Source organism: Falco peregrinus, chromosome 9, assembly GCF_023634155.1.
Source record: "Falco peregrinus isolate bFalPer1 chromosome 9, bFalPer1.pri, whole genome shotgun sequence".
Taxonomy (NCBI): Eukaryota; Metazoa; Chordata; class Aves; order Falconiformes; family Falconidae; genus Falco; species Falco peregrinus.
In genome coordinates this window covers 35,089,170-35,099,914 of record NC_073729.1, presented here as the reverse complement: position 1 = coordinate 35,099,914, position 10,745 = coordinate 35,089,170, and the positions used below count along the sequence as shown (strand labels likewise).

The 10,745-nt window shown below is 40.4% G+C and overlaps 1 protein-coding gene across 3 annotated transcripts; it reads right to left on the bottom strand.

The window, feature by feature from the left end:
- Window positions 1–27: 27 nt before the first annotated feature.
- Window positions 28–10,652, bottom strand: IFT52 (intraflagellar transport 52). Of its 3 annotated transcripts, XM_005235881.4 has the most exons (13): window positions 10,395–10,652; window positions 8,954–9,041; window positions 8,562–8,691; window positions 7,597–7,672; window positions 7,437–7,508; window positions 6,439–6,565; window positions 5,417–5,503; window positions 4,657–4,725; window positions 3,766–3,920; window positions 2,646–2,733; window positions 1,375–1,483; window positions 728–873; window positions 28–139 (listed from the first exon to the last, which is right to left on the bottom strand). In XM_005235881.4, exons 1-13 carry the CDS (start codon window positions 10,511–10,513, stop codon window positions 92–94), a joined length of 1,314 nt encoding a protein of 437 aa, XP_005235938.1. In that variant the 5' UTR covers window positions 10,514–10,652; the 3' UTR covers window positions 28–91. The 3 variants fall into 3 exon arrangements, with proteins under 3 accessions (XP_005235938.1, XP_027640323.1, XP_055670018.1); XM_027784522.2 differs by lacking the exon at window positions 8,954–9,041 and having other exon boundaries at window positions 10,395–10,532; XM_055814043.1 differs by lacking the exons at window positions 6,439–6,565; window positions 8,562–8,691; window positions 8,954–9,041; window positions 10,395–10,652 and having other exon boundaries at window positions 7,597–7,663.
- Window positions 10,653–10,745: the final 93 nt, after the last annotated feature.

The window sequence follows — 10,745 nt, the reverse complement described above, 5'->3', positions numbered from 1 at the left end:
TCCCAATCAATATACTGAACACAGAGGTTGAAAAAAATGGAAAAGTATGTTTTTATTAAAACATCTGTCTCAAACTGAGAATAGCCAGGTCTCAGTTACCATTCTGGAATCCAACTTCACTTGTGTCAGTATCATGTTCCTTAGGCAAGGGGAGGAGGGGGAGGGGAAAGGGAAAAAAAAAAAAAAAAAAGGATTTTAGCAATAGGGTAAAAATGTCCAATTTTTGTCTTAACTACACTATTTCAGAAACAGACAATACTCATTAGCAGAATCAATTCATCTGCCAAAATGCTCCAAACAGATTCTGAAATATCAAATTTACTATGAAGAATTATTACAGCACAGTACTGCTTGCGAGTAACAATGCTGGTTTCACATCTACATTGTAGCACCAGTGAGCACTGTGAACATTCAAGAGGGCACGCTGCTTTTACTCAGTGCACCATTAATGAACTCTGTTTAGCTGAAATTACCAAAACCACACTTGCACACATTAGTCCCCCCAATTAAAATAATGAGACAGTAAATGGAGCACTACACATTCTATAGAGATTAACAGTCATAGGTGGTCTGGATCACACTTCACTGGTCTAACTTAATGTACAACAAATGTCTTAACTTATCACTGTACCTCTTGTCTGTGACAACTGTCGCTGCTACAAAGACACATCAGCCTCAGTGCTGATAAAACCAAACTAATCACCTGTAATTCTCTTATTACAAATACCTGATTCAGTTTCTTAAATTCAACCACTTGGAAGAAGATGTGCTCCAGGATATGTTTGGCATCTTGCTTCTCCTTTGGGAGTTTACTTGTTACTCCTAGGATATCGCCGCATTTTCGTACGTAAAACTCCAGGTCATCATCAGTACCTAAACAAGCATCCCAGGGAAGAAGGCAGTTGAACATCACACATATCCATATCAGCTGGGCAAAAGCTTTAATCTCCATTTGTTGTTGGCATTCTGGGACTCCTGTAACTAAGTTCAGTGGACTAACCATGACATATTCCTGCAGCTTGTACTTTCTCATCTTGTTTAGACTTGAAGTGTGTTTAGAATAATCTTAACAACTTAACTTCAAAGCACAAAAAGATGCGAAATCAATCAAGAGTGCATAAAGCAACTTATGCACGATATAGGAAACAACAGGTAAAAACATAATAAAATGTCACGTTAACAAACAAAACAAAATTTCACGGTACATAATGTCATGTTATCAGTTTCCAAGGCCTTCCAGTTTCTTGGCCTAGGGCGACAGCAGTGGATTTTCATAAATGAAGTCCATTTTTTAAAACTAAATATAATAAAATTTTCCTCCAAAAACTGGGACTTTATATATAAATGTGTGAACAATCAGTCTGCTCCACTTACATTTATTTGTGATCTCTGCAAGACGAGCTTTCTCAGAGGAAAAAGTTTCATCCAAGTCAAACAGCTCCAGAGGGGGAGGAGGCAATTCTCTGAAAGCAGGTGGAAAAACCTTGAAGAGAAGAATTAGCATGGTTTATCGCCACGTATTTTTCTTACACTTTACAGATCTTTAAGATGATAGCTTTGGACTTCTAAGTCCGATCTATCGGACTTAAAGAAACCTTTTATAAAGTCAAATGCAACTCCACAGCCCACAGTACAAAGGTATACCTTTTTAAAAATTCCACTTAGATTTTGTAAAAATAACTGAATATTCCAAAAGAGTTTAGTCACAAGTATGCCAAAACTATCACCTAGCATCACAACTAGACATACTGCATTTACAGTTTGTTTTCAGTTTTGCTCCGTGAGATCCAGGTGATGGTTGAGATAGCTGAGGTATTAAGCTCACTGTAACAGCTCACCTTGGAAACATATTCACATCAAATCTAGTAAAAGTATTTTCTTTTTCATGCAGGCATCATTTATGTCACAAGTTGGACTTGTGTTTTTAAAAAAGCAGCACATGAAAAAGTACTTTCAGTTGCACCCCTGCAGCTAATAAGCATCCCAGTAACGTTTCCTCAGTGGCCAAGGTAAAGAAGGATGGAGCCACAATGGCAAAACTCAAAGATACTCAAAGATACTTGCTTTGCAAAGTAAGTTTGACACCACCATAGCTCATGTTGTTGCTGCCAGCCCAAATCTCTGCTGGTAAAATTTTGGCCAGTCCTTGTGGTAAAAGACCAATATTCTACCTTCTACCTCCCCAGAGGCTGTGGGAGATGTAAGAGGGGTGGGACAGACTGGCTCCTCCCCTGGCAGCAGTCAGGATGTTACTTACACCCCCACTGCTTTCTGAAATACCACATTCTGTTTCCACAGCAAAGGCTGAACCAGCACCTCACAGGGCTGGGAGCAGCCACTCAGCTGAAGGATTCCATACACACAGCGTTCCTATGGTGCCAGATAATACATTCTCAAGCTCTGTTGATAAAATTCAGAAGTGTAAATAAGTGCTCTTTCCTAAAAGACAGTTGCTGCAATGTATTCAACTCCCAAGTGATCAATTATTACTACAGCATTTCTCACTTTTCTCTTTTTGTTATTTTGTTTTGGTTGGTTGGTTTTGGTGGAGATTTTTTGTTTTAAAGAACTATGGAAATGACACACAGGTTTTACATGAAACAAAAGGGTTCTCCATGTGCTGTATTAGCAAGGGGATCACTCACGGCTGGCTGGAGAACAGGTAGTGGAGTCTCAAATTGAGGCTGAATGAGTTGGAGGGGTTCATGTTTCACATTCAGCTGTTCATAAGCTCTGCAGCACAGAAGACAGCAAAGTACGAGAGAAGAAATGATATAACATCCATTTCTACTTGCAAGCTATAGAGATGACTTTTTATGAAGACACCAGGGTCAACATTATGCACAGGCATAGCATTAAAAAAAAAAAGGGATGTCTAATTTTAGAAGGACCCTAGAGAACTACATTATCAGTAATAACTGATTTCTACAGCAAGCAAATTAGTTAAATTATGACAGAGAAGAATATAACAATAGTTGGGTATATATGATAAAAAAGAAAGAAATCACACTTAATTCTTCAAGCAACTTTTAAAGGGATGAACATGCATGAAGAAAAAGTGATCGAGTTCAAAAAGAGCAAACTTGGGATTTCAGAAAGGTTTTTCAGCAAGTCCATAAGCACGAGGTATTTAAAAAAATTATTATGGGATCAGAAGGGAGATCTCACTATGAATTCACATCTAGTGAAAATAACAAGAAATGTAGAGTAAGAAGAGACAGTGTCTGCAACAGAGGGGAGTTTTATGGAATCTGTGTTAAGCCTGCCACTATTCAACACGTCCATACATGATGTGGGTAACAAATGAGTTAGGGACAAAGCTGCTAGTGATACAAAACTGGTAAAACTGAGCAGCAGATAAATCTCAAGACACAATTATTGGGAAATGCAAAGATGAATGAAATGCACCTTCAGTAAAGGCCAAGCAATTCAAATGTGGAACCACCACCAGGCTCTCAGTTATCACTCCAGGAAGTACCCAACATCACTGCAGAGAGTTCTACTAAATGTATCAGTTCACTGAATCAGCAGTAGTCATGAAAAAGGAAAAAACCAATGCCAGAAACTACAGCTAAGACAAGAAGAGGAGAAAATGTCACTGTCACACTGTACAAATCAATCTTCCAGTAGGTCCGTATTCAGAATGCTGCCTACAGACAATTCCTTCTGCTCTTAAGTAGACACAGTTAAGCACAAAGAGAAAATGCAGAATATGGAATGGAATATATGAATAATAATAATAATAAAAAAATCACAGCTGCTGACTTGATAACTGAAGGGAGGGCAGTTGTATCCAGCTGATAGAGGGATGTATCAAACAGCTTTGTGAAGTCTCTTGGGTTCTCATCTCCTTCTTGCAGGCAGACTCGCAGTTGCTCAGACAGTGCAGCTGTATCTGGTAGCATGGTATAGTCTGAAATCTGAATAGACACACACAGAGCTATGCACACCTACGGTTTAAAAAGACCAACCCATTTACATAGGCTCTTTTTGGTTTAAATCTCACCTAAAATCTCATCTAGAAATAATTATGCCACTCTTTAACAGGTATGACCCTTTGCAGTACAGCTTATTAGATTAGTAAACTGCAAACTATTCTCTTAGCTGTAAAGCTACTTGCCAAATGAACGTTGTATCCGGATTTCTGTTAATTCTTTAAAATTCTAAGAGACTGCTTACTAGTCAACTGTGCAAGACTGTTGCTCTTTTTATGCACACAGAGTATATAGTTTTATCACATATGATATTTCCAAATAGAAATAGCGTTTGCATACACTAGTTAAAAAAACTAAAATTGATACACAGGTTGATCCCTACTCATATACAAAACATCTGTCTTCATGCACGTTCCCCTTGTCTGAGGGCTCAGTGAAGGGCAAAGTTATTACACTGGAGCAGCAAATGATCTCATAAACATCAGCAAAGGGGAAAGAGACTTTGACAAATTAAATCTGATAATGAATAGCAATCTAAGTCTGAGAGCTACAATACCATTACTTTTCATGCCTAATCCATCTATCTACTCAATCTGAGACCCTGAAAAAATAAACAGCACCCATCTAGCTGTTAACCATTTTGTGCTAAATACACAGTTTGCAAAAACTGGTGCTGCTAGATCATGTTATTATTGTCCTCTTTGTGATGGATCTCTCTTACCTCAGGGTCCTCCATATCCATCTGGTTTAAATGGATATCCGATGTTGTGAGCCACTGAAAAAGCACATCCTGGAGAAGGGCAAAACTTAATTAACTTCAGGAGGGTCCAAGTAATCTTATATTATGCTTAAACATTCATATTAAATCTATTCAGTAGCATACCATGAAAAAAAAGGGGAAAATGGGTAATAAATCAAAGAATATCTATGAAGAAAATGCCAACTTGATTTGTATTTACATATGGAAGCAATGAATCATGGCAACGAGCATCTTTGTATGAGGTACATACTTTCAGAAACACCTCAGCAGGGAACTCCCTTTCTTACACATAATGTTACATACCCTGCCTTGGAAAGTGCATTACAGTCTCCAGGTACCAGGAGCTATATATGCAAAGGTTTATTATTAATCATAGCCATAACCAAGCGCTGAAGAAACTAAGAAAAATTAATAAAAAAAACCCCGCTATACTTAATATTTAAATGTTAATAACAACAAAGTGGTGAACAGAAGTAGAAGTTTTTCAGAGTCCTATCATAAATAATAAACCATATCTTTAAAACTCCTTCTTGCTAGCTGTGCTGTAACAAATTCCTCAGGATGTTATTAATGGGTTAGAATCTCCATACTGAGTCTGCTTCATAGCTGTCTTGCTCTAAGATGTATGCTCAAAGTTCGCATTGCTTACTAAGTGCTGTGAAGATCCACTAAGGTGTTTTGTGGGTTTTGGTTTTTTAAAAAGCAAACAAACAAAACTTACCATGATCTTACCGTTTTCTTCTTTATCTAGATACTGATCACTGAACATATGGGAAGATCCCAGCGCTGCCATCTTTCCACCTTGACTCTATCAACAAAGAATAAAGCAAAATATCCTTCCAAATTACAGTTTGAGAGGCAATTGTTAATGCCATCTAATTACAAAGTGATTTAAAGAAACAGCAAACTATGGAATACATAGTGACAAAAGCAGTTTCACATTTGGTAAGCTCACAAGAGCATAGCAGCATTCAAGCGTATATGCTTTCAAGGCTCATAGATTTATCAAAAATACTGATCTGCATTTCATAAGAGTAGACAGACAATTGGCTGGCAATCAAAGAAAAAAACCCACCAGAGAATATCAACAATAGCTGCACTTAGGTTATTTTTGCAGAACACTTTTTCAATCAAGTAAAAAATCAATTAAATTAAATGAATGCATTATTAACTTTCTGGGACCTATTCTTCAATGTTCAGAACACAAGCCTAGAAGCCAGCGACATGCACACATGTCACAATAGCACATATCCATGTCAGCTAATGAGAGAAGAGTTCGGTAATTCCATTAGTTGTAAGATGAAATGCAAAACGTGTAGGTTATTATATTTTGATTTAGCTACATTAGACATGCATGAAAATGCATTCATGAACCATCTTTGGAATTCTTCTCTATAAGTACTCCTTAATCCTTCCACAAGGACTGACATAAGAAACAGTAAGTTCTCAACAGAACCAGAAAGCCTCTAACGTTCCCTGCACCAACTGTGAAACTCTTAGCGTAATGTAACCATGAATACTGCTGTTTCGAAGATACATCAAACAGCTCCAGTTTAACAAACCTCTGATGTTTCATACCCCATGTTTTATGAGGTTTTAACCTGAATTCCACATGCTTCACCCACAACAGGATAACTGGATAGCATCCTCTGCTCTTATTTTCCATTTCTTCACCTTCTTTTCTTTTTTTTTTTGGTGTGGGGTAGGAAGAGAACGCATGGTTTTTTACATGCAGAATCATACCTCATGCTGATAGAAAGCAAGAACAGGCCTGTTGAGCGGGAAGCAGACAGATCCTGTTGACAGAATAGCCACTGCTGGTTTCATCACATTCAGGGTGGCACCAAAAGGATACACGAAAGTGAGAGTTCTGCAGGAAATACAGAAACTCCCTAAGTACCTGCATGTATCAGGTGTGCTGGACATATTTATAAAGCTCAGTCTGTCTGCCTAAACTGTGAACTGTATTTGTGCACTGGTGGTGGTGCCAAGAGGCATGCTTTTGCACATTCAGATCATTAAAACATTTTGGTCTCTTTCTACCAGTCTTTCCAGGTTGACAATTTCCCTTAAATACAGAACAAAGAACACTCAAAATTACTGTTTGCATGTTGCTGTACCTGAGAGAAGGGTAGGGATGTTTAATTCCCAGATGAATATATATTCTGGAACAAAACTATGTAAGATATTCTTAACATTTTTCCTTGTAATCAACCACGTGGTCATTTATTAGCCTACAAAGTAGCTGCAAGGAGGAATTCAAACATTTATATTTATTTACAGAAAAGCTGTATTCTTCCCAATGCCTTTTCACTCCTCTGCAGCACAGAGGGATGGAAAACTAAAAATTGCAATAATTTGTATAATCTTATCTTGAATTAAGACTTGTTAAAAGTAGTAGGGCTGATCATGCCTGCAGCCAGACCACTCGCTATCTAGCGATTATTCATATTTACAGTTTCATAAAATTCAAATCCACAGACTAGGGGCAAAAGAGATCTGGTCAGGAGAGTAGTAGTAATACTCTTCAGAACTGTACCTCCTGCCCCTTCATCGGTTATCAAGTACTACTAAAGAGATTCTCCTTTCCAGATATAACCTTGAGGGGCAAGAAACTGACACAAGAAATACATTAGAAAACCTCAACACAAGCACAAAACACTCCTGCTAGATTACAAACCTGCTAATTCTGAGTTATTCTAAATATTTTCACATCAGCTTCCTCAAAGGAAAACACTTACTGTGAGTCATGTTCACTTCCATCTTCATCTGTTGTCTCAAGCACTGTTTTTCTTACAGCTTCACTGATTCCCCTACAAGATGTTGAAAAGCAAAACTTACCGAAAACAACATAGATTATAACGAGTTTACTGTAAAGACTTATATACCCCAAATATTTACCTATTCAAAACTCCATCAGAGATCAGTGCTTCTTTTGGGTGGTGGTACTTGTAATACACATTTCGTACTACAGCATCTTGAAGACAGAACAAAAAAAAAAAAGAAATTTACATCTTAGCTGAGCAGTGTGCTAGATGTATCAAAGAAAAATGAGTTTAGCTCTTGGATTCCTTGGGTACTTGCTTCTAACACCACAAAGCCAGCATGTGGCTCCCAAAAGAATTCAAATCAGCCTTTGCTACCATTTCCTTTTGGACATACAGATTTAGAAGATGAATATATTTGCAAGTTCAAATAAAAATACGAAAAATAAGCACATCTCCATGTCTTCTGCAAAGTGGAATAGGCAAAAGGATGATCCAGTTAAGAGAATACGTATCAAGTTTTACAAATTCTGATTTTCTTTATACATCTTCCAAACACATGATGAATCAGACACTGTTGATGCAAAAAAAGGCATAGTCTAGAAATGCCACCAAAGACCCTAAAAATATTTTATGGACACTGAGACACAAATGGTTTGTTGTGTTTCTTTCACATTTGTAGTACAAAACCTAATGAATGGCATTTTATTGGTCTGCTAAAGAAAAGTGCCACTGTTTATTCAGGGTGAGTATGAAGTGATTCAATCCATTAAAACGCATAGAAAATTGTTTTAAATGAAAGGCTTTTTAACCAAGAAATGTCACTAGAATTAATTTTTGTTAGTAAATACCATCAAAACTAACAACTACAGCAAAGTAATGGAGATAGCTAAGCTGTTATCAAGGCACCCTGCCCATGGAAAGCCCTTAGTGTGCTCCAGTATCACATTATGTACACGTAGATTTCAAGAAAAAAAAATCTCTTAGACCAAAAGGTACTCGGTGAGAGGGATCTGCTTGGCTTGTATTTACAAAGGCTGAAACTGCTTTTTAGATTTTGCTGAAAATGGATGAATAAAAGGTACCAGTGAGCCTCATTACCATTATTGAAAATGATCCCATATTCTTCTAACAAAAAATTAATATTTGTTCCGTATCGGGACTCTCCGCCTTCTCTTAGCATCACCAGAATGGCTCCACCATCCTCCAGGAATTTCTTCAGAACCAAAAACTAGAAGATAACAAAAATTAAAAAAAAATACATGTAAAGGAAGCTACACACAAGACTGCAAGAAGCTATACTGAGATGAAGGAAGGTAAATGATTGACTGCTTACAATTAACTTGATCCTATGACAAAAGCATTCAGATTTCAATTTGTGTAACTTCATTTAAAGCAGTACTATTGCAAAGTCGTCTATGTTGTTCTTTTCTATTTCACATTAAGCAAATCTTAAAACATAACAAATCTGCAAACAATTACGGACTTCTTACCTCAGCAGCACTGAACTTTTCTCTTGGCCCTGCTGTAATCCACAATTTTACCCCAAAAAGTTTCTCAGATGTGATCTCATCTTTTAAGCTACAAACAGATTAATAATGATATATGTTATTCTTGGATATAGTGCTGAACCACAACATTAGAAGGATTGCATTGCATCCTTTTATCTGGGTTTGAAGCTGCCAACTTGAGCAAAAATAATCCTTACAAATTTAAACCCACTAAATAGTAGCCCCTCTAACAAGGTACTATGGCAGATGCAGGAGTGCTATAAATTGTCATAGCTGCTATTGAACTTTGCAGCTGATGAGCTTCCTCTCAGTCTTTTCTTATTTTTTCTCTGGGCACATTTTGTAGTGGACAGACAGGCAACATCATATGCACAAGGGCTGTTTTCTTTTTATCCCAAGCTCTGAATCATGTTAAGATTCAAAAACCTGTATAAGAAGTTTCATCCTTGTAACTTATGCTTTATCTCTTCCACTGATAAGACGGTTAGAAGCTCCGAAGACAATGGTGCATAGCATCCAACAGTGAAATTACAGCTAATCCACAGAGGTCAATCAATGCAAAAGAGATCTTAGCTTAAGATATACATTCCCAAAGACTACCGAGTTATTCAGTGTGGACCACACACCAATTTCAGGCTATCTCTACAGATGCAGGTGCCACGACCCCCATCCCGGGGGCTGCACGGGGTGAGGGTGCAGTAGCCTAGCCTCTCCGTTCAGGGGTGGCCAACCTCCCCCTCGGGGATGAGGTGGATCCACACAGCCAGGGCAGACTCAGGGAAGACTCTTCTCCACTAGCTCCAAGAAAACTAAGTGTGCCTTCGACCCTGCCTATAAAGGATTCATAGAACATTTTAGGTTGGAAAAGACCTTTACGATCATTGAGTCCAACCGTTACCCCAGCACTGCCAAGCCCACCGCTGACCCATGTCCCCAGGCACTGCTGGGGGGATGGGGGCTCCAACACCTCCCTGGGCAGCCTGTGCCAGTGCTTGGCCACCCTTTTGGTGAAGAAGTTTTTCCTCAGATCCAGTCTAAGCCTCCCCTGGAGCGACTGGAGGCTGTTTCCTCTGGTCCTGCCGCTTGTTACCTGGGAGCAGAGACCCACCCCCCTGCCCACAGCCCCTTTCAGGTGGTTGTAGGGAGCGATCAGCTCCCCCCTGAGCCCCCCCAGCCGCCGCCATCAGCCTTGTGCCCCAGCCCCCGCCCGTCCCTGGACACGCTCAGCCGCCCCCCGCCCCCCCCTGGAGCGAGGGGCCCGATCCTGCACACAGGGCTGGTGGTGTGGCCGCACCAGTGCGAGCACAGGGGGATGGGCACTGCCCTGGCCCTGCTGGCCCCTCAGGCCACAGAAACGCGGCTCCTCTCCACGCCAGCGCTCCACAAAAACGCTGCCCAGCGCCGCCCCGAAGGCCGCCCCCACCTCTGTATCTTCCAGTTACCGCGGAGCCTTTTGCGCAGGGATTTGTAGCCGCTGGCGAGAGTGAAAGTCTCCCCTTTGGACGCATTGAAGACTATGGCATTCCGCAGGCCCCTCTCCATAGGGTCACCCGGGGCTACCGCCGGGGACCCCGAAGGAGACGAAGCTGCGGGCCCGGGCCGGGGGTCCCCGCCGCGCGGGCGGGCAGCGCGGAGAGGCGGCCGTTACTAGGGCCCGCTCCGCCTAGCAACGCGGCGCATGCGCGGAGGCCGCCGCCCCCGGTGTCGCTGCGGTGGTTTGCTCCATTCCCCGGGAGGGAAGGGGGTCGGGACGGTACCACTGAGGCGGGTTGGT